The sequence below is a fragment of the Eretmochelys imbricata genome, chromosome 2 (genome assembly GCF_965152235.1).
Source record: "Eretmochelys imbricata isolate rEreImb1 chromosome 2, rEreImb1.hap1, whole genome shotgun sequence".
NCBI lineage: Eukaryota > Metazoa > Chordata > Testudines > Cheloniidae > Eretmochelys > Eretmochelys imbricata.
The window spans coordinates 195,323,481-195,348,387 of NC_135573.1; the positions used below are offsets into that span (position 1 = coordinate 195,323,481).

At 41.4% G+C, this 24,907-nt stretch overlaps 1 protein-coding gene across 3 annotated transcripts in view; it reads right to left on the minus strand.

Annotated features, from left to right (window-relative positions):
- The window catches only part of TGFBR2 (transforming growth factor beta receptor 2), a 79,587-nt gene that overhangs the window by 50,115 nt on the left and 4,565 nt on the right, over nt 1-24,907 (minus strand). For 2 of the 3 annotated variants that reach the window (XM_077811240.1, XM_077811239.1), the window contains exon 2: nt 21,511-21,630. The exons of the other annotated variant lie outside the window; for it this stretch is intronic. In XM_077811240.1, the coding sequence (XP_077667366.1) occupies nt 21,511-21,630 (120 nt within the window). The remainder of the gene's footprint in view (nt 1-21,510; nt 21,631-24,907) is intronic. 3 annotated transcript variants of the gene reach the window in all.

Sequence of the window (24,907 nt, forward strand, 5' to 3'; positions counted from 1 at the left end):
ATAAAAAAGCACCGATGCTAAAATTTTCAGCAGATCTTTGCACCACTGTAAGGGGGTCAGAGAAAGGGGTCCCACACTCTTCCCTCCCTCAGCCAAGCAATGCCTCCTTTCTAAACACGCTGTGGATTTGACCCTATGGCTCTGGTCCTACTGCCATTAAGATCAATGGCAAAACTCCCACTGATTTTTAATAGTGCAGGAGAAAGCCCTATGTGCAGAGGAAAGGATGGCATAAGCTGACTGGGAGTTTTCATTAGGGGAGAGCATGCTGGCAATATGTTACAAACTAGCTAGAATTTAGGTCTTAGATAAACATTCATCTTATTAATTACTTGTATTGCAATAACTCCTAAAGCTTGCAATTAGGATCAAAGCCCCATTGAGTGCTATACAAACACAAAGGAACAGTCTTCAGCAGCTCACAATCTAATCTAATATAATACATTAAATCTATTAAAATTAGTCATTACAAATTTTTTGCTCATCTCTGTGTGTGACAGTGCATCTCACTTAAACATGCACGGTACCTTATTGGCACTATTTATTAGCTGGATTTAGAGTAGCTTCTAGATGTCCCAACTAAGATTAGAGCTCCCTTCTACTTGGGGCTGTACATACACACACTAAAAGTTACTCAGTGACTCTAAAAGCCTATGATTTAAATAGGAAATAGGCAAGACCAAAAAGGAGGGAGAAAGGAAGTATTACTATCTCCATTTTACAGATGAGGAACTCAAGCACAGAGAGCTTAGGCACAGATTTTTAAAGGCATTTCAATGGGAGTTAGGTGCCTAAATACCTTTAAAAATCTGGCCCTAAAATGACTTGCCTGAAGTCTTACAGGAAGACTGTGGCAGAAACAAGAACTGGACTCTCTGTCAAGTCCAAGCCTTCACTGCAAGGCCATCCTTCCTCACACACGATACAAAAATGCTCCAACTTCAGAGCTCGCATTTTAGGGCATGTCTCATTGTACTGTTTTTTTGGTTTTTTTTTTTTGAGATATAACTTCAGCATTGCCTCTAACCTGACTTCTGTTCACATACAAAAGCTCTAGCTTGAGTTAAGTGGTGCATTAAACTTGAGCCAGCTGGTCCATCAGGGAGCGTGGGTTAAAATCTTGAGTGTTTCTGATGCTGGAGCTAGGAATGCAGTGCTGATGCAGCTACCCTGTGCTCCTATTACACACACTCTGTGCTGCATGAGTGTTGTTCTCTCACTTTAGCTAGGCTAACTTGGATTGTAGACAGAGCTAACACTGCAGTGAAGACAGCCTTTAGATAAGCTGTTTCAAATACACAGTATTTGATGACAGCCAAGCTTCTGCTAAGATTCACCCCCTGTAACAAACCAATGACAATGTCTCTGGATTCACCCCAAGAAGGGAATCTCCATTCCAAGCCACTTGATTTAGAACAATCAGTTTGGGGGAAGCAGCCCATTTTAAAGTACAGTACATAGCAAGGGCACAAATCTAAAACAAGAGAGAGTCCTAGGCTATGATTCAGTTGTTAGTGAGAAATCAAAGGAAGAATTCTGGATAGTCAATGTTAGCTCAATTCAGGAGCCAAAAAAAAAAAAAAAGGGGGGGGGGAGTTAGGACATCCAGTCTGACTTCACTTTGAATTTTCCTTGAAAAGGATGGTGATAGATTCTAGGAGTTCAGTACCTCAGTCACTATTCCCCATACCATTCCACCCAGACAGATGCAATGGGAACAGATGGGGCAAGGGGCAGACATATTCCTATTCAAGTAGAGGCTGGTTTGAAGTGTTGGCCCTTAAAGACGGACTATGTGTTTCTTGATATTGTTATGCAGCTCTAGCAGGTGTCTACGTGCCATTCATTGCTTTAGTTCTGCTTTGGCTAACCTGAAGGCTCAGACTGAAGTTTGACTTTCCCCAATCGAGCATTTATTGATATGTTGAAATCAAATTGGTGACTTTTAAACTGTGCAAAGGACATGAACCAAAATCTGTATCCAGATGCAAACTTGGCCTCTAGCATGCCTCCCTCTGTCCTCTTAACCCGCCATACCAAACCCCTGGATGTGAACACACCCAAAACTCCAGAAAAGTTCAGATCTGCTTCCAAGCTATGTAGCTCAGGACTGTCTCCAACAAGTTTGCACACTGGTTGTAGGATGAAACATTGGTAGGGATCTCCTCGATGGGAATGCATTGGTCACTCTCTCCGTGCTGTACATCACTCGACTTACTCGACTGCACCGTTCCCAGGTTCACGCTGTTACAGTCAACATCCTAAGGGTTTCTTGTATTCAGTTGAGCAAACACAGTCATTTGGCCTTTTTAAAGCAGAAACGGCCTCTAATTTTGCATGAATGAAACTGCCCATGTAACTAGTATTTGCACACATGTAAACTAGTATTTGCGCACACAAAATTAGAGACTATGCTGAAGCCATTCTAAAAGTTGTTTTCAAGGCAAGTATAATCTCATATGATCCTGTAATGTTTCTCTTATTTAGACTCACAGATTTAAAGGACCAGATTTTGTCTCTCCCTTGTATTTTTGCCCTCCAAATAGGTCCAAAACAAGGGGTAGCGTTTACTTGCCTTCTGTATTCTAATTGTCCCTGGTTCTTTCAACAGACCCAATACAGCACCGATCACTCATGACATAAACACATGGCTATAGGTAGAGACGGAAATTCAGATTAAAATACATGGACCATACCTATCGATCCCTAGGTCTGACCTGGGACAATCCCTTCACAGCTCAAGACATGAAAGGCCTTAGAAATATCAGTGCTGTGTGTTTTGGGGAGCAAGAATCGTGGAACAACAATTTTACCCCTTGGCTCACTTCCCAGCTGCGGCTTTCCAGGCACACACATGCAGTACACCTCACCCAAAGTCTATTGGCTGTTTTCACATTGTTTGCATTGTGTCTCTCATGTGTGAGCGTCTAACTTTCACTGAGACCTCAAGCTATAGTTTATGTTCCTTTTATTTGTTGAGTATTGTGAGCTAATAGTAGGACTGTGAAAAGCGCACAAAATGTAAACAAAACTAAAACTAACATGCTTTTTTTTTGTGGAATATCTACATTGAAAACCTCACTCGGGCCTCAGGGAAGACTTTTAAAGCATTGGCAAACTCATTCTGCTCATAACTCATGAAGTATAATTGCTGCCATTTCTCTTCTCTCATTCTTTATTACTTAGGATTTAGACACAAAATAGTAGCTGTGAGCTGGACTGCCCCGCTTTAGAAAAGCCTGCTGGGAGAATGAAGGGGAAGCCAGCAAAACTGAGGTTTAATTCTTGTGGAACTATCCTGTCTGCTGTGAGAAGCATGGATTTGGGACCCCAGCCTCTCCCAGCCGCACAGACCTTGGGAATTTGCAGGAAGAAAGACACCTTTATCAAAGAGACAGGAGATATTATGTAGAGAGAGGTGCATGTCCCTCTTCTTCCTGGCAGCACAGTTCCAGAAGGACCTGCTGTCTCTGGTTGGGCCCCTTTGCAGCCACACACCAGCCGCTATAGAGGAGATCATGCTCTTTTGCTTCATGCCTGGATGTGGGCATCGAAATCTCCAGGCTTTGCCGGAGACAGTGCTGCAGAGAGCACCTTCCCTGCTCTGCCCTCTCCTCTACACCACCCTACCCTTCCCCACAGCAGAGCTCCATTTGGGCTGAATGCTACAGCATCCACATTGTGCAAGTGAAGGGAGCATGGTGTCAGGGAGGTAATACTCCTTCCTTTCTAGGCAGGCCTTCCAAGCACTGAGGATCCCTGTGTGAGGGAAGAGATTATTCCAGCATTTATTCTGAACAGTGAAAACAGGATAAGCTATTTCAAAAAAATGTTGGGTTCTTTTTATTTGCTTCCTGGTTTTTGGGCCTTTAGGGTGCACTTGAATCACTTTTTCAAGCTTTTCTCTACAATCCTGAGTTAGAAACTTAGTGTTTTTAATCAATGAAAACAAATTCCCATGCAATCATAGGACTCCAGGAGCTGGGGCCTTAAGAAAAACACCAAATATTGTAAGACTTCTGATAAAATCATGAGAGTTGGCAACACTGCACCAATGCTTGATGCTAGACCTAGCACTGAGTCACAATGTGATATCATTGTGACCAAGGCCGTGGGAGCCCAATGGACTGAAAATCACTATTTAAACAAAATATTTATATCTTAAATAGTAAACATTTAAAGTTTACTCCTGTTCATTAGGAATCTGTTTATATTCTTCTCTATTTAGCTCCTATACAGTCTGCTACAAATTTGTGTCACATTTGACACCAAACTTCATTCAGCAGTAGGCTCAGAAATGCCAATTGGGATTAAAAATGTCTTTTAAAAATAATTCAGTTTACTCATCATGAGAAGTGCTCCTTAAATTATGAGATTTCAAAATGCAGGAGTCAGCAAAATGGTGCAGCTATCCTCAGTGTTAGCCCCCTATGCGTGACATCACAATTGGCTGCTTTTGAGGTCATAAAGAGAGCATGATGACTTCAGGTGGGAAATAGGCAGCAGGAACAGATAAACGCATGAAAAGAGAATCTAATTCAGAAACTATTTCTAGTTGTGTAATAAAAAGGAAACAGCTCCCTTCCCCCAGGAATTTATGACATAAGTAGAGCTGTTATAACAAAACAGTCTTCAATATTTCCCATAAGGTATCAGTGGGTTTTTGAAAGGTTTCAGCTGTAATATCTAGATATTCATGTACTCCAGAGTTGTGAATCTGTGGTTTGATATATGCAAGGGGCTTGATCCAGCAAAGCGCAGGTGTAGAATGCTGTGTATATAGGCACAGTTTGATTCTGCACGAATGAAGTTAATGAGACTTCTAAGTGATGAGCAGGAGGGGGAGGGAAGGAGAACCAGCACTGAACACAGTGTTTAAATGTTTTGCAGAAGCATAGCCAGAAGGCTCAAGACCTTGCAAGAGCAACATCTTAATTAGAGCACTGCTGTGCAGCCAAGCTACTCTTGCTAATAGTAGAAGAAAAGTCAAGGAAGGGAGCATGTAGTTAAGTGTCTCATTTGTACCCTGAGAATAATGTCTAACACTATGTCTCCTCAGACACAACCATTCCTTTTCTTCCACTACTTTTGAGTGCGTGCGAGCAGGACACAAAATGGACTTTCACTCAATGAGGAAGACTGCTTAGCCTCACAGTTACAGGGCTAACAACACTTCCTAGTCTCCGCAAGCACACCCTGTCAGGTCAAGGACTCTTAGCCATCTCCGGTACCTTAAGGTGGAATCACACAATTCTCCCATTCTCAGACCAGGCCCTGGGTTGCAGTCTCCCATGTATCAACCATGGTTTACTTTAGCAGGACTAACCTAGGCAAGTTCTGTTGCCTTCAGCAGCCATGAGAGTGGTTAATGCAGTGACCAAATAGCCTCCTTAAAGCAAAGTATCATTTAGTGTTAGAACATAAGCATTTAAGAGAAAACTTCTTAAAAACAATAAAACTGACTACATACTACTAGCTTACCACGGTTGAACCATCTTCCCTGCAAGGACCCTGGAGTGACCAACTCCTTATAGAGCTCTTCAACAGAGCCTCTCTCTGTGTCAGTTTGTCTCCCTGTCAGAGCTGACAACTCCCTAGACAGCCCTGGCAACCCCATCCTCTTCTTTTCCTTGGACGGCTTTTTAACTGTTCAGGGTTCTTTTGATCTCCAGCGACGTTCCCTCTAATTTTTGACGGGCTGTGTGCGCAAAAAATTTCTTCTGTGCAATTTTCTGTGTGTGCAGTGTTTCGCCGCGTGCACGGGATTTAGGATCTGTGTGTGCACGCACACGCGCACAGCTTAGAGGGAACAGTGATCTCCAGGCCTCAAAGAACAGCTGTCTCCCTTCAGCCTAAAGCCTGGAAGCATGCCACTATCTTGTAATTGCCCCTGGTGTTGGCAGAGAGCCTGCTTATCTAGGACCACTGCCTTCCTATTTATTCTTCCCACCACCGCTCTTAAGCTAGACAAATACATTCATACAGGAGAGTCTCAGAACCTCAGCGTACAATAACTTCACTTCAACAACCAGGTCATATACCATGCTCATAAAATGGTTACCTCTCAGAGCTCAAAACATTCATGCTGCAAATCAGCGCTGTGTGTCACATTTAGTGCTTATCCTCCATAGATAATTTTTAAAAACTTGCACCTATGTGTAACCTGCTCATTCCCCTGCTGGAGCACAACATTGCACATCCTGAACCACACTGCACAAGGATCAATGCTACAAGCAGAATGATATCTTCAAAATGGGAAGGCACTCAGCAGCATTGTGAGAGACTAACAATATCCTGGCCCAACCTTATGGAATTAAGATAAACTTTACTGAATTAAGTTAAACGTTATGGAATTAGGTTTAAAATCTTTGGGGTCCACTGTGTTAAAAATGCAATTGTGTATGTGTTAGTGTGTGTAACTCTTCTAGTAAGAGGGGGACGCTAATGTACTTGCTCCATTAGCAACCCTTTGAAGCTACCCCTGGAGAGGTGCGCTGATACTAGTTCAGACTAGATTCTCCAGGGACCAACAGACAAAGAGAGGGTTTTTGGACAATAGCCTGGTTTCAGACTGGATCAGGGCCTCCTTCATGACCCAGCAAACAGACAAGAGTCCTGGTCCATGGAAGGCCCCAGTCCTTAGGAAAGGTTGGTAGGACTGACTAGGCTGATGGAGGCCCCATAAAACTAAGTACTTGTTTGGAACTAAAGCTATAATGAACTCAAAACCACAAGGAAACCCTTTGGGTGTTGAAGGGCTGCTCCTGCAGAGCCCACGTTAGGGTTGGGGTGGTCTCTTGTAAGCTTAATAACGTGTGGGTAGATTCTTTTATTGTTTTCTCTGTAGGGCTCTCACCTTAAGAATAAAATAGGGTTGCATAGGGAGTACTGCATGGTACCATATAATTGTGGACAGTCACACCGTTAATGGTGACGGAAGGGAAACAAAGCCAGTGTGCTTGGGCAGCCTGTCTCAGCTGGGAATAATTCAGTGAAGACAGGGACTAATTTAACCTGGAGATACCCGGTGAGAAGGGAGAGAGAGATGTTTCTCCACCTAAGAGAGGTGATGGCGAGGGGAGTTGGACACCTGAGAGTGGGTGCCCTTGCTGTACCAGAGAGAGGGGAAATACAAGTGCAGGTGCCATGAACAGCGACAAGCATGTTAAATAGCACTGTAAAGTGAGGAAAGCGGCTATTTCCAAAGGTGTGGAACAATGATAATACACGCAGAAGGAAAATAGAAAAAAGAGTATGAAACAAGAAGTCAGAAATTTCAGTTAACTATTGCATGCAATGGAAGAATCTCTCTATTTTAACAGCGTACAGAAGTGGTTAAATTTTAGTTAGAGATTACTACAAGCACAGATACTTATAAGCAGAACTAAGTATGACAGGAGTGAGTGGGAGGGAAAGAACTGGGCTATAACGGCTCCCAAAGGAAAGTGTGCAGACTAAAGGTACATCTACACTGCAATAAACAACCCACATAAACGAGTCTCAGAGCCTGGGTCAATTCACTTGGGCTCACAGGGCTGTGGGGCTAAAAATAACCATGTAGACATTTGGGCTCGGTCTGGAACCCAGGTTCTGAGACCCACCCCCTTGTGGGGTTTCATCCCAAACCCAAAAGTCTACACTGCTATTTTTAGCCCTGCAATCCTGAGTCAGATGACCTGGACCAGCTGCAGCTGTGCTGCAAGTCTTTTACTGCAGTGTACATGTACCTTAAGAGGACTAAAATATATATTTAGCTGGACGAGCAATATGCCTTTCACAAATGCTTGACAGAGTATTTTACAAATGGTTAATCTAGCCCAGATTATGTCTACATAGGATCAAATATCGCTTATTTAAAAGATTAAAAGAGACCCCCTCTGGTCTCACAAACAATATGCATTTTATGACCTTTCTTAAAAGTTAAGCATAGGAAATGAAGCACGAACTCCTATATTCCACATTAAGGCTGTGATAAAGCACAACAGAAGACAGGAAATTCAAAGCTACGGCTGACACCCCATCCTCAATAGGGCTGGGTTGCTTTGTGAATGAAAGTGAAAGCATCATTCTTATATTCGAATTTCCTGGTTTTTTTGTTTTGAGTCATATATGTATAATGTTATTGAAGCAAAGTTTCTCTGCAGCCTTTGGAAGAAATATGTCCATGCAGATCTCACTGGTGTATGTCACACATCAAGCTACATGATACACAGTGGTTTCAGTCTGAAGACTGTCCTGCAGTTGTACTCATTCTGTGGGTACATTATAGTTTTTGAAGACTGTACTCGGTACAGTTTTCCATGCACTGAGAGCATTCGTACCTTTGTGGTGCGCATTACAGAAACACACACACACACACACACACACACTTACTTACACATTTATAATGATACCTAATTATAAAAAAAAAATTCCTTTTTGATCGTAGGAAATTGCATATTGTGAGAATACTTAAACGCTTCCCAAGCATCCTTCTTAGGAAGTGCTCATTGGCTCATTTTTCTGATATTCCAGAAAGAGTTCACCCAGCATAGAGGAGAGGAATGGTGTTCTTGTAGTTGAGGCACAGGACTGAGAGTCTGGTGTTTGGGGTTCTGTTCTCATCTCTACCACAGACTTCCTGTGTGACCTGGAGCAAATCACTCAAGCTAGCATTTTTAACACACTTTAACTAATTTTGGGTGCAACAATTTTGGGATAACTATCTTGAGGCACCTACATCCAGATCCTCAAGAGATCCCTAAATATTTTGGGGATCCGGGCCTTAGATTTTCAGAGACGGCAGAAAGCTGCAGATCTTATTTACTTGCACAGCAGCTGCAACTGCTAAGCACTCTGGAAAAAATCAGACCCAAAGTGTCTCAAGTTGGTCAACCAAAATTACTGGATGCATTTGAAAATTCTGACCTGAATGTCTTTGTGTCACAGTTTCCTCGACTGTAAGTGGGAATAATAGATTTCCCTACCGCACAGGGATTTGGAGAGAGGCTCATGCATCAATGTTGGTAAAAATATACTATATTTTCTTGATGAGAAGGTATAATCCAAGGGTATGTCTTCACTACGTGCCGGATCGGCGGGCAGCGATCCATCCAGCAGGGATCGATTTATCGGCGTCTAGTCTAGACGCAATAAATAGACCCCCGAGCACTTTCCCGTCGACTCCTGTACTCCAGCGCCGCGAGAGGCACAGGCAGAGTCGACAGGGGAGCGGCAGCAGTCAACTCACCGTGGCAGACACACCACAGTAAGTCGATCTAAGTACGTCGACTTCAGCTACGTTATTCACAGTGTAGACCAGGGCTAATAGAAAAGTACTGTGTTATTAAGTGGATCTATTTCTCTCTTCCAAGTGTTTTGGTTAGGGTTGCCAACCCTCCAGGATTGGCCTACAATCTCCTGGAAGCATCACTGATCTCCCGATGACAACTGAAAGCAATGTGGGAGATTTTAATAGGATATATTAAGAAAATGAAATTATGTCATGCTGGGGAAAAAACCTCCCAGAATAGCTTCAGTCAGAGTTGGTAACCCTAATTTTGGTTTGGGTGAGGTGCACCCCATGAGTTTGGGGTACGCATGTGATGTCAACACAAAAGAGATAAGGTGGGTGAGTTATTCCTCTAATATCCTGGGATCAACAAAACTACAACAACACTGCAAACAACATATAAACACGAAGTAATTTTCAACCAAACCACCAGTTCTGCCTTGCTTTATGGGAAAAACCTTGTGAAACTTGATGGCTCTGAAGTTTTCACCCAATGCCCGATGAAGATTTGCTTGAAACTTGCCTGGCCAAACAGTTGGTGAACTTTGATAAACGTTGCCTGAGTTTCAGTTTTTGTTATGAATATTTTTCACAGTTCTAGGTCGGTGAAATTAATGGGCCTGATTCTGATTTCACTTCCACCCTAATACTTTGGGAGTAAGTTCACTGATTTAAATGAGATCAGAATCAGGCCCAAAAGACTGGATGTTAGATTTTTAAAAAAGAAAATCAAAAGGACTCCTAAAATATAACCCTGAGTGGGCTGCATCTGTTCCCATAAAACTTAAAGTGTCGCATTCCTGCACTGATAATACTTCATAATTATGATGCACCAGACACATAAATGGCATATGTAAGACCTAAAAAGATTTTGGCTCAGATTATGCGGTTTAGAGTAAGAAAATTATAGTGCTGCTGTTTAACATTTTTTTTTTTTAACTCTGATAGAAGAGTGCATACTACTGTTTCTAGATTTTTTTCAACTATGATTCCTCATTGAGCTCCTTCACCAATGCACCCCAGAATCCATGGTGCCAGTTTTTGCAGCACTTCTAGGTACTGACTCTTGTACCTCCTTTGATTTATGGGGTGCTTCATGAATCTGAGGACTTTATTCTTTGTCTGATGTCATCAATCTAGCCATCTATGATTGGAAATGACCGAATAAATTTACTTCAGCGAAAGGAATAAGGGAGGGATGTGATTCACATGTTGAGAATCTCCACTATTCCCATACGAGACATATGTATACACACATGCATATCGTTGACTAACCCGCCTGAAACTTTTATAAAACTTTCCATAAACATCCAGCATATCCATGGGACTCATATTTATCAGTTACACAAATCACTGTTGTAAAGACCCACAGGTGCCCTAGAAAAATGAGTATTTAAATGCATTAACCAGGCAATTGTGCTTCTAACCTGGCAGCAGTTATGCACACATGCATATGCACTGATTTATACACATGTACAAATACTTACTTTCCATATGCAATGAGTGCATTTGTATTTTTGTGGGTGCACTGTTACCATGTTTAAAAATCTGATCCTCCCTTATTTTAAAAAAAGTGGGCTCCCACTACAAAATTTGGATCCAGAGTTCAAGCACTAAAATTCAGGGGTGCTTGTTTCAGCTCAGTATAAACATAGGGACATTTGCAAAATTTGGTCCTTTGCTTAGATTTTGAACTTCTCCAAATTTCAGCAGAAGTGGGGGAGGTGAGATCTAGAATTATATTTTGGGCACATCGCTAAAAACATTCTTATAAGGCAGGGGTCGGCAACCTTTCAGAAGTGGTGTGCTGAGTCTTCATTTATTCACTTTAATTTAAGGTTTCGCGTGCCAGTAATACATTTTAACGTTTTTTAGAAGGTCTCTCTTTATAAGTCTATATATCATATAACTAAACTATTGTCGTATGTAAACAAGGTTTTCAAAATGTTTAAGAAGCTTCATTTAAAATTAAATTAAAATGCTGACCTTACGCCGCTGGCCCGCTCAGCCCGCTGCCAGCCCTGGGATTCCGTTCACCTAGGCCAGCAGCAGGCTGAGCGGGGCCTGTTGCCGGGACCCTGGCTAGCAAGGGGCTGGCAGCCAGAACCCCAGACCGACAGCGGGCTGAGCGGGGCCAGCGGCTGGGACCCGGCAGGCAGCAGCGTGCCATTAAAAATCGGCTCGCATGCCATAGGTTGCCGGCCCCTGTTATAAAGGTACTACAGCATTGGTCTAAAACATTAGTTTGCAATAAAATGAATTGTTCTAATATTATAGAATTCTATACAGTTTATTTTCTGAAGGCTGTATGTACCTCTTTTCCTGATCCACCCTAGTTAATCTAACTTGGAAAATTAATTGTATTGGAATAAAGACTTATTTTACCAAAAAGGAAATTGTCTGTCAATCTCTGATGGGCCAACAAGCTTTTGTGGCAGCTCTGTTCAGAGCTTGTTGACTGTAAAGAAAAACTTCGAAAACTGTGAAAAATCTTTTTGCAAACAGTTTCATTGATACACAGCAATGTTTGAATGACAGATTCGATGGGAATAGCATGAGAAAGAAATTACTCACTTTCATAATCCATCAGCTCAGTTAAAATAGTAAATTGCTCTCCTCAAAGTAAAGTTAGACTGAAACTTAATCCTTTGGGAGCAAAATCACTTTGAATGGATTTGGGGGGGAAAATACACAACCTTCTCAAATTCAGCAGCATGGAGAGCTATATTTGTTTCTGTCAGGTTGGATGCATCTAATTCCCACCATTAATGGAAATTATAAACAATGCATTGAGAAGAGGACATAGCTCATAAAAACAAGTTTTTGAATGATATCCAAGAGATGTGGGGAAGGGGACGAATGAGGCTGTTCACAAATTTCTCTTCACTGCAGGAGGTGTTACCAGGTTTAAAGTAAAATAAAATTTGTGGGTGAAATCCAGCCCCTATTGAAGTAAGTGGGTATTTTACCATAACTTCAGTGGGACGTGGATTTCACTCCATAACCAAACCCTTTAAAGGGCCCAATGGGCCAAAGGGCCCTGTCACTACCATTGACTCTAGAACACGAACACAAGGAAGTTACATTTGTACACCATGTTGTAAAACTGCTTTCTTCTAGGGTACATTCTCACGTAGATGCCTGTGGAATCCGGCATACATGACACTCACATTTAAAGGCTAGCATCACTCTGACACTAACAAATATGCATACGTGCATACAAGAAAAAACACTTCTTACTGCCTGCAGTGGATTCTTTTAGTCACTGCACAATGTGCTTCAGTTGTCTGCACCAAAAGGCCTGGCATTACAGCATGACGCAAGGATATTCTCAAAAAAAGAGAGCTCAGTGTGAAGGAACTTGCCTGGCTAAAATATTTAGTCTACCTGTCTGAAGGTGTGAGAGAGAAAGCAGTCTGTTCTAGGTTGGTTATGAAGTATATAATACTGGATGTTTAGGCAGAACAACACTGTAGTTAAGCTCATACTGTGAACTGTATAGATAGAGTTGATTTTTTTTAAAACATATCTACCTGCGTGGAAAATACTTAATGAAAAAGCATTCTTTTATGATGGTCACTGTTTCCATAACCCACTGTCTCCTGCATGCCCCAAGCTGAAGATAATGACTGATTATCTCCTACATACTCTTAAGACTACCTTAACAGTTCTTTCTCAGGTTTCAGAGTAACAGCCGTGTAAGTCTGTATTCGCAAAAAGAAAAGGAGTACTTGTGGCACCTTAGAGACTAACCAATTTATTTGAGCATAAGCTTTCGTGAGCTACAGCTCACTTCATCAGATGCATACTGGGGAAAGTGTAGAAGATCTTTTTATACACACAAAGCATGAAAAAACACCTCCCCCACCCCACTCTCCTGCTGGTAATAGCTTATCTAAAGTGACCACTCTCCCAGGATTTGTGCTGAAAATGGCCCACCTTGATTATCATACACATTGTAAGGAGAATGATCACTTTAGATAAGCTATTACCAGCAGAAGAGTGGGGTGGGGGGAGGTATTTTTTCATGCTTTGTGTGTATAAAAAGATCTTCTACACTTTCCACAGTATGCATCCGATTGAAGTGAGCTGTAGCTCACGAAAGCTTATGCTCAAATAAATTGGTTAATCTCTAAGGTGCCACAAGTACTCCAGTTCTTTCTCAATAGCCCAACAGTTCTTAAAGTCAGCATGTGCATTCTTCAGATGTCTTTTTAAAAAGAAAAATTCCAATTAGAAGTGCAATGGAAAACCAACCAAAAGTCTGCAAAACAATTACTTCTGTAAAAGGAGGTGTTGTGTGGAGAAAGGAGGATGGGTGTAAGACTGAGAAACACACCACTTGCTCAGATGAATCAGGAAAACCTTTCTTGGAAGAACTCAAAATCAGACACACATTCCCTCTGACTCATAATTTTTGTTCAACTGTCTTTTCCTTGTAACAATTAAAAAATTTTAAAAGCAAAATGTGGCTACACTTCATGAGTTTTTACATGGTATAGTTCAGCTAGAGACATGATATAGTATGGTACCATATGGAAGGTACCTACTTTCTGTGGTATCTTATAAAGGATTAATGGGACTAGATCTTCAGCTGGTATGAATCAGTGTAGCTCCACTGACTCCCATGGTGCTACACCAAGTTATACTAGTTCAGGATCTGGACCAATACATCTATTTGAGGGTAACTGGATTGTTCCAGAGGCTGGCTGTGGCACATATTAATCCTTCATTTGTAGGTCACAGATTCAAATCCAGCTGTGGTAAAGTAGCAACTGGTGGTGGAGTAACATTGTATATTAATGATAAGGTAGACTGTAAAGAAATTAGAAGTGATGGAATGAATAAGACAGAGCCTGTTTGGGCCAAAAAGCACGTTGCAGGAGAAAACTTCTAGAGGTTCCCCTAGGATAGTGCTTCCCCCAGGATCAATTTGGACATGGATTGAGACCTCTTTAATGTTTTTAATTAAATAAATGCTACTGGGAATTGTGTGACTATGGGAGACTAAATTCTTAGAAACAGATTGGAGGATAAGTGCTACTAATAGTGGGGCCCAGATTTTCCTGGAGATCATAGCTGACACAATTCTTCACCAGATAGTTGCCAAACCAACAAAAGATGATGCCATTTTAGATTTGGTATTGGTGAGTAGTAAGGACTTCACATAAGAATTGGTTGTAGGGGACAAGCTTGGTTTAAGCGACCATGAGCTAATTCAGTTTAAACTAAATGAAAGGATAAAAAAAAAAAGTTTGCAACTAGGGTCCTTGATTCCAAAAGGGCAAATGATTAAAAAAAGGGAGGGGGGGAATTAGCTAGGAAAGTGGACTGGACTGAAAAACGCAATGTAATGCCAAGCCTCCTCCACATTCAGATCTTTAAGTCAAAGCTGCAGAAACTATCTGAATCCTGAATCCCAAGCAAGAGGAAAAATATTGTGGGGAAGGGATGCTCATCCAGCTTGATCTGCAACCATCTCAAACAGGTGATTAAGAAAAAGCAGAAATCCTACAAGGAATGGAAGATGGGATGGATTAGTAAGGAAAGCTACCTCTTGTAGGTCAGAAAGTGCAGGGGAAAAGTGAGAACTGCCAAAAGCCAAGCAAAGTTAGACCTTGCAAAGGAAATTAAAACCAACAGTAAAAGAATATAAATATATATTTTTATTTATATACATATAAATAAAAAGAAAACAAGGAAAGAAGAAGTGGGACCGCTAAACACTGAGGATGGGGTGGAGATTAAAGATAATCTGGGCATTGCCCAACACCTAAACAAATACTTTGCCTCAGGTTTTAATAAGGCTAATGAAGAGTTTATAGGTAGTGGCAGAGTGGCTAATGAGAACAAGGATATAGGAGTAGAAATTACCATGTCCAAGGTGGAACTCAAACAGCTTAATGGGACTAAATTGGGGGGCCTGGATAATCCCCATCCAAGAATATTAAAGGAACTGGCACATGAAATTGCAAGTCCAACAGCAAGGATTTTTAATGAATCCATAAACTTGGGGGGTCATACTCTATGACTGGAGAATCGCTAATATAGTTCCTATTTTTAAGAAAGGAAAAAAAGTGAGCTGGGAAACTACAGGCCTGTTTGACCTCAATTGTATGCAAGGCCTTAGAACAAATTTTGAAAGAGAAAGTAGTTAAGGGCATAGAGGTAAACAGTAATTGGGATAAAATACAACATGGTTTTACAAAAGGTAGATCATGCCAGACCGACCTGATCTCCTTCTTTGAGAAGAGAACTGATTTTTTAGACAAAAGAAATGCAGTAGATCTAATTGACCTGGATTTCAGTAAGGCATCTGAGGCATGGGAAATTATTAGTTAAACTGGAGAAGATGTTGATTAATATGAGAATTTAAAGTGGATAAGGAATGGGTTAACGGAGAGACTACAGCAGCTGATACTGACAGGTGAATTATCAGGCTGGAGGGAGGTTACTAGTAGAGTTCCTCAGGGATCGGTCTTGGGACCAATTTTATTTAACATTTTTATTAATGATCTAGGCAAAAAAAAGTTGAGTGTGCTAATAAAATTTGTGGATGACACAAAGTTGGAAGGTATTGTCAATACTGAGGAGGAACAGAATATCACATAAGAAGATCTGGACAACCTTAAACTGGAGTAACAGAAACTGGACAAAATTTAATAGTGCGAAGTGCAACGTCATGCACTTAGGGGTAAACAAGAACTATGAGCTGCCAATGTGATGCAGCCATGAAAAAGTGAAGTCCTAGGATGCATCAGGCGAGCTATTTCCAGTAGAGAGAGAGAAAAGCGTTAGCACCATTATACAAGGCACCGGTGAGACCTCATCTGGAATACTGTATGCAATTCTGGTCTCACATGTTTAAGAGAGATGAATTCAAACTGGATCAGGTGCAGAGAGTGGCTACTAGGATGATCCAAGGAATGGAAAACCTACCTTATGAGAGGAGACTCAAAAAGCTGGGCTTGTTTAGCCTAACCAAAAAATGAAGGCTGATGGAAGATATGATTCCTCTATACAAATACATTAGAGGGATAAATACCAGGGAGAGAGAAGGGTTATTTAAGTTAAGTGCCAATGTGGACAAGAATAAATGGATATAAACTGGCCATCGTTAAGTTTAGGCTTGAAATTCGATAAAGTTTTCTAACCATCAGAGAAGAGAAGTTGTGGAACAGCCTTCCAAGGGGACCAGTGGGGAAAAAAACCTAACTGGCTTCAAGACTGAGCTTGATAAGTTTATGGAAGGGATAGGATGACAGGCTGCCCACAATGGCATGTAGCCAATCTCCAATGGCCAGTGATGGGACACTAGATGGGGAGGGCTCTGAGTTACTATAGAGAATCTTTTCCCAGGTGTCTGGCTGGTGGGCCTTGCCAACATGCTCAGGATCTAGCTGATCACCGTATGTGGCGTTAGGAAGGAATTTCTTCCTGGGTCAGATTGGCAGAGACCCAGGGGAGGGAGGGCGGGGGGAGGATCCCCTTCCTCTTCAACATGGGGCTTGGGTCACTTGCTGGTTTAAACTAGTGTAAATGGTGGATTCTCTATAACTTGAAGTCTTTAAATCGTGATTTCAGGACTTCAGTAACTCAGCCAGAGATTATAGTTCTATTACAGGAGAGGCTGGGTGAGGTTCTGTGGCCTACAATGTGCGGAAGGTCAGACCAGATGATCATGATGGTCCCTTCTGGCCTTAAAGTCTATGAGAAACTGGAAACTTTTTCTAAGCTTTCGGTGGCCTACATGAAATGACTTGATGGTCTCCATAAAGTTCATAGTGGACTAATGATAAGATCACAGAAACACCATTTCAACTGATACCCAGAGGGGAGGGAGGCTCAGCATTAAATGAACATGGAAGCTGAAAAACCTGTTCAATGTTGGGCAAATCGCAGTGTGGGGAAACATGCTCTGCTGCTACTGTATGCGTTCACTAACAACAGGAGCTGACTCTCTGGAGCTGTCAGTCTGGCACTTTTCACAAACACTGCATTAACTGAGAACATCCATTTAACAGAACGGTCCTTAAAACACAAAAAATGCTTAAAGCTTTCCAAATTCAACAACATGGTAATTTAAACAAAAAGAAACTCTCCATGGGAAAGGATACATTTTTAAAATTCTGTGGATGCAAAATTTTATAGCCCATACATATTTGAAATGTCCTTTATAGGGGTTAGTCAGCAGAGTGGCTTAACTCTTTGTTGCTTCTGGAGATACTAATCCAAATTCTGATTTAGGACACAAGTAAAACCACCTTTTGGTGCTAAACAAATACCTGATGATTCTCAGGGTTTAAGGCCCGAAAGGACCTTTCATCTCGTCGGACCCTCCAGCATAACTCAGGATAGGAGCCAAAACCAGCAGTTTCTGCATCAAGCCCACAACTTCTGTTTGAGCCATTGTTTACCTTTTAAGAAGATAGCCAGTCTTGATTGAAAGATTTCAAATGATGGAAAAATCTATCCAGTCTCTAGATAAGTTGTTCTAATGGTTAATTACCTTCACTGTTAAAAAAAAAATTTGCACATTTGTATTCTGAATTGTCTAGCTTCAGCTTCCAATCATTGGAACGGATGCTTACCACTTCAGCGATTCTCTACACAATCCATACTGAGCGTCAGTCCAATGATACTCTGCTACTGGCCCCGTGCCCACCCCTAGCCTTTGCCCCCTTACCTCTGTCTGGGTTCCCCCCTGGAGACACAACACTGCTCCCAGCCCCAGCTGGGGGGAGAGGTGTGGACGGGATAAGGGGGCTGGCTTTCAGCACCTCCATTATTAAAAGGGTTCCAGCGCCACTGGGGGAATGCACTCGTCCAAGTTATCTGTTCCTCCATTCAATGAGCACAAAATGCATGATTTTTTAAAATAAAGTTCACATTTTATGGGAAGGAAGACAGTTATCTTGGTGGGTATGGTCCATGCCAGACTACAGCTCGGGGGGGGGGGGGGGGGGGAGGAGGGAAATGTAGATGCCAGTTTCTTCTACTTTGATGCATGTGGTGAGTGGTAGTAGCAGAGATGTATCAACATTAGCTTTGAAGGTTAAGATACTTTATAATGATTGCAAATGAACAATGGTCTGCTTATAGCATTCACCCCCAACCTTCACCAACCAGGACAGAGACCAGTGTTTCCAATTTGACACCACTGGTAAGCACATGTGACAAAACACACTGCACTTAACACCAGCAAAAATAGCAAAGTTCGAGGAAGTACAACTCAGCTGCACAATACAATATCCATCAAAAGAGCCATGATAGAAAAGAGCCATAAAATGGTCAAGTAACACAAGGCAGGGCCACCTTGCACCAGCGCTGCTCCTTGATGACTCATAACACATCGAAGCTCTTAAGTGGGGAGAAATGGGGAAACAGATTAGTCCTGTGTCTTGTTTAACTTGGCACAGTATAGGAGAGGAGAAACAATGCAAGACTGACTGGGCTTCCTGATGGCCTTGGAGCTTTCATCCAGAAATTCTGTTGAGGAATTACTGTGCCACCACCATGGCACCATCCTTCCCTCCCTTGGCCAACAGGGATGCCGCCCATCAGAGATCCACACTGATGGAGCTCCATAGGGTTGAAGGGGTGGAGGAGGAAGGGGTTGCTGCAGGGCAGGCGCTGTGCTCCAAAACACAGTCCCCCTCCAGAGTGTGGTATTTCCTTGTGGAAATATGAAGAGGAAGGAAATTATGTTGGCTTGAGCTGCGAACCAATCAATGAGAGGTAAATGAGATAGTGGAGCAGCAGTCACCTCTACATGACAGCTCTTCTGCATCCTCATATATTACAGCATTCCTAATCATGATCAATAGGGTTGATGAAGCTGTGGCCTCCAAAATCCACAGCCCACCATATGCCTCCCATAAAGAGGATGGTTCAAGAAAAATCCACAAGATAAATCTCAAAGATTTCCTTCTCTGATCATGGACCCATCCTATGCGGTCTTCAGCAGGCACTGTATGTGTGTGTGGGCGGGGGGAGGGCGGTGTCTGGCATCAAGACACCCACAGCCATGCTGCAAGCTTTCCATGGAGTCAAGTTGGGAATAAGGGCTCTTATAATATGTTCCCGGAGGAAAAGGGGCGGGGGGCACAATTACCAGCAGGAGAGTGAATTTGTGGGGGGGGGGTGGAGGGTGAGAAAACCTGGATTTGTGCTGGAAATGGCCTAACCTGATGATCACTTTAGATAAGCCATTACCAGCAGGACAGTGGGGTGGGAGGAGGTATTGTTTCATATTCTCTGTGTATATATAAAGTCTGCTGCAGTTTCCACGGTATGCATCCGATGAAGTGAGCTGTAGCTCACGAAAGCTCATGCTCAAATAAATTGGTTAGTCTCTAAGGTGCCACAAGTACTCCTTTTCTTTTTGCGAATACAGACTAACACGGCTGTTACTCTGAAACCTGTAATTACAATGTAATTACTGAAAACATAAAGAAGAAGTTTTTTATATTTTTATATTGCTTCACATTTTGGGCCAAAGGAAAACACAAGTCACCTTGTAGTCATGTAATGCCTTACTCAAAATAACAGAGAAGTGCTACTCTGGGCTAATTACTAGTTCCAGAATGAATGGAAGCAAAATTACTGTACTTTGCACCTATCAAGATCAGCCTCAAAATTGCAAACTTGGAGCAATTTCTGTCCACCCAAGGAATATTTTAAAAGACTAGGCAATTTGAGAAAAAACTAAGTGAAAAAGTACTAATTACACCACATCATAATTCCCTCTCCATACATCTATTTTTTTAAAAAACGCAAATAAAATACTTAGACATACCGACAAGCACTTCAAGATCTAAGGGGGAAAGTGCTAAGTATTATTATTATGATGGCTTCAGACGTACTCCAAAACTCGCAAACAAGTTCTGTGAAGTTGGGAGACAGAGATGTCTCTTTCATGGGCATAAAAAAAATATATAAATATAAGGACCAGTCCTGCTAGGCATTAAGTGATTTCAGCTCCCACCTAAGTCCATGAGTATGACTACATAGCAGCTGGGAGCAAACCTCTCACCCTGGTACATATATTTGCAGCTAGTGCACTAAAAATAGCAGTGTGGACATTGCCGCATCAGCTGAGACTCAAGTTCGCCGCCTGAGCTCAAGTTCATGCTACCCCATGGCTCTGAGCTCAAGCGGCTAGCCTGTGCCTCTCCCAGTGTGGCAACATCTACACGGCTAATATTTAGCACGCTAGTGCAAGCCCCACTAGCACAAGTCTATCTACCTGAGCTGGGAAGCTCACTCCCAAGCTGCAGTATAGACAGGTCCTAAGGGGTTTTCTAGATTAATGAGCAACTTTTATCGCCAACAATGTCAAAAGTCACTAGTGGCTTTGGGTGCCTGATGTGAGAAACTTTGAAGGGTATGATTTTCAGAAAGTACTGAGCCATCCATCGTCTGAAAATTAAGCTCATTTCAAGTATCTCAAAACCACACAAGGTGTTAAAATGTGGAGGCACCCAAAATCCTTAGTCACTTTGAAGAACCTTGGTCAAGAGTTTCTATTTTTGCCCCTGAAAATGGCTGAATTACTAGTGGGTTATGGTTTCCATCTATGGACTGTTCCAAACTTCACTTTCTTGTACGATCTATAATACTAAAAATTGCAGTAAAAATGCACTTACTGTAGTTAGTGAAATGAGCTAAGAAAATTCCTACCCTCAACCTCTTGTCATCCAGAAATTGCAGACACCCCAAAAGTCTGAAAACAGGTATGCGGACTCATACACTTTTAGTGCTGGAATACTGACAGCAGGAAAATTGATAATGGCTTATCTACCCCTCAGGTCTGAAATACCTAGACTCAATGGAATCACAGGTTAATTTCTGGCAGAGCTGACTCAGCCCTTCTTTCTTCCAAAGTAAACAAAATTAGCACCATGTTTTTTGTGAATGGTCTCTCTTTTGGATGAGACCTATCAAAAATCCTCTGGCACAGTTTGGATAAACCTTTACCCGTTTATCTTTGAAAAGTCTTTCTCCTTCACTCCACCTTGCTAATGCCTACCTCTCAAGGGTGAGGTGCCTCTTATGCTCATATAATTTTTGAAATGCTGAGTTCTTTGGAATGAAAGGCATTATATTAATGTAAAATACTATTAAAGTATTTTGCTTCTCACAGCTCCCTTTTCTGAGTCTGCCTATTCCCCTATCTGCAACATTGCCATAATTCATTCTCCCCTTGGTTCTGCCCAAGTTAAAAGCCTTAATCATACCTTTGATCATGTCCCAGCATTCTGGAATTCTGGAAATTCCCTCTTCCTGTGGCCTCCTGAAATCTCTACTCTCTAGGCTCCAGGGAGTCCCAAATGCTGCAGCCAAATTACTTTCTTGTTCTGGGAAAGAGAACTGTATCATTTTGGCTCTTGTAAGATACGATATCACAAAGGTCTGCTCAAGGGAATTAGAGCCTCATAACTCACAGTTGCCAGTTATTAATTCTGTGGGGCAGATCCTCAGTTGATATAAATCGGTGTAGCTTCATTGCCTTCAGTAGAGTTATGCTGATTTATGCCAGATGAGGACCTGGCCCTAGATGTACTTCGCTTGCACAAAGGCTAGTTTTCCAAGGCATCCATTAATGTGCCCTGTGCATGTAAGAGCCATACTGTGTCTTTACTTGGCAAGTTGCTTTGAAAAAATGACACCTTCCTACTTAACAGACCTGGTCTCTGGGTACATTTTGTCAAATTCACTCACTTTTCGAACAAAAATAAATTTCTCTTCCTTTTTACTCCTTGGAAGAGGCAATACAGTCATGGGAGAGTGAGATGGATTTTATTTTGGCACCTGCATCAACAGAATTTTGAATTCAGTTCAATTGCAGAGCCAAATTATGCCCTCAGTTACAACAGTACAATGCCTCAGTGGGGTTACACAGGTGTAATAGGGCAGAAATTATCTTTCAGAACCTCTATCACTGGTGACAATGCATAAGCTAGAAAAAGCACAGCTTGACTTACAAATCACAGGTTGAACTTGTGGCAGTTAGATATGCTTATTTATTATATATATATATATATATATATATATATATATATATATATTATACACACAAAAAGCATAAAATTTGATCTGGATTTGCCGAGAGTCAATAAAACAGTTATACTACAATGTCATGTTTACAGTTACTTTTCAAATTAGGATCACACTTTAACTTCTCAATGTCTCAGTTTCCCCCTCTTTAAAAATCAGGCTATTAGTGCTTAACCACTTTTATAAAAACATTTTGAAATGTACAGAGGAAAAGCAAAGCATATATTAATAGAACATAGTGCTCTCCTACTTTAGAATATTTCTCTTCAGTACAGCAATACAAATAATAAATTGTAATAGTATATTAGGTCACACAATGCAAAGGCTCTGAAAGGACTGTTACATTGTATTATTTGAGGTCAATGTACATCTGTTTGGGGGCAGGGACTGTCCCTTACTAGGTGGTTGTACAATGCCTAGAATAATGGGGCCCTGCTCTCAGTTGGGGTCTCAAGCTGTTGCTGTAACACAAAGAGTAACAATAAAAAATAATAATCTTGGAGCCATTATGATCACATACAATATCCATGTTAAAATCAATTGGACTCCAGATATTATCACCTAAGTCCTAACAAAAAATGTGTGCAGATACCCCACCCCCCTCACCCCATCCCAGCTAATATAAGTGTTTACGTGACTTCACAAACATGATGGGCCTGATTCACCACCAGCTGGTATCTTATGTAGTCATTTGCACCTGTGAAAAGTGAACATTCTACTCTCAGTCATGCTCATAATGTAACACACAGTGCAGTAAAGGTAGATGAGAGCCGCTGGGTGCGTTGTTTCAAGGATGTGGCGCTTCTGTGAAGACCGAAAGAGAGAGTCCTTTGATACAAGCGGAATGAGGCGGGGGGGGGGGGGGAAGATAGCTTTCAAATAGCTATAGTTTCAAGTTAAATGCAAAACATTAACCCTTGGTATGGATGTAGGTTTAAAATAAAAAATGCTTTCAATATCAGGAACCAGATGCTCCTGTGAGTTACAGAGGTGCATCTACCCTTACACTCAACCCATCTGGCTGCAGCTGTGGAGGACTGACCCCAATTCTCCTCTCACTCACATCAGTATCACTTTAGAATGACTCCATTACTTCAATGGAGTTGCTCTTGACCTACTCTCAGGCAAGTGTGTGAAGAACTGGACCCATGAACACTGGACTATTGGACCAGTTCTAAATAACTATGGTTTATTATATACAATATAACAGTTTGTTTTTATTATGATATGAAACAGACTAGAAACTCCATTCATTCTTAATGATGCCACTCATCCAAAAAAGACAAGAGGAACAAATGAAAGAAGACCATTCTAATCAGGGTAACTTAGGGATGGATGCCAGCAGGAAAAGCTTGCTAACTGCCAGCTGTTTCAGCAAAAGAATTTTCCTCAACAATCATTCCAGGGGCGAAACTGGCTCTAATATCAATATAAAGGGAGGAGATGGGATGTAACAGAAAACTTAGATAAAGGTATAACAAACTGCAATTACAAGAAGACAAAGATGAAGGAACTGGGATATTTAAAACACACACAGACAGAAGTAAAAAAAACAGAACTAGGAATTAGTTTTTTTCCTTCCAATGCCACCGTTTCTTACAATTTTGGACTGTTGCTAAACTTTGTTATACAGTAACCAAAGTAATATTAGGACTGATTCAGGAAAGCATCTGAACTGAGACTTCACTTTAAACTCATGCTTAACTTTAAGGATTGCTAAATCCTACTGAAGTTAATAGTTTTTAACCATGTGCTTAAATCCTATCACAAACAGAGATGGAATTAAGCGCACACACAATGGCCCCTAATTAGAAAAAATGTTTGATTGTTCTATTATGTTTGAAATAGTCCATTTTTCTGTATATAGCCTTTTGTCAGACCTAAACTTTGTGTATTACTTACAGTTGCACCATTTCAGACAGTGGGTGATAAGTGGGTGCTACATTTAACTGATATCAGTTCTGCCGTCCTGTCTATGTACTGGAAAATACACCCAAGAAAAATACTAACTGAAAATTGTGTTTTCATCACTTAGAGCCCACTCATGCAAACATTTAGCATGGAGTGTCTCGTTCACAACACCGAATAGTCCCTTTGCACTCTGACATAGCTGCAACACCCATCTCAGTTCTTACACTCACGTAAGCAGGAACTTCAATCGGACTATTCACATAACAAACAAAATGCTCAGAAGTAAATTGTTTGCAGGATTGGGCCCTTAATTTCTTAAAGTAACTCTTATCCCATCGACCTGGAGCTGGAAGTCAAAAGGGACTAGCTGAATAACCTATAGATAAACATTCTTTCTAATATATTTTGGGCTATTTTTGTCCTCTAGGATTAGGCTTGTTCAAGTAAAGATCATCCACTTTTAATTTTTATTCTTGCTTACAAGAACTTGTAAATTCTACTGCTACTGTCTAGTAGAAAACAATATACCCCTGACCAGATTTGAGGCCTAAAACCTAGTAAGCAACCTAGATGAAAGCCAAGGGACTGACTCTTTCAAGGCAGGGCTTAAACAGATTTACTATTTCACCACAGAGGAACTGATTCTCCACTGCTTTGCATTAAAAG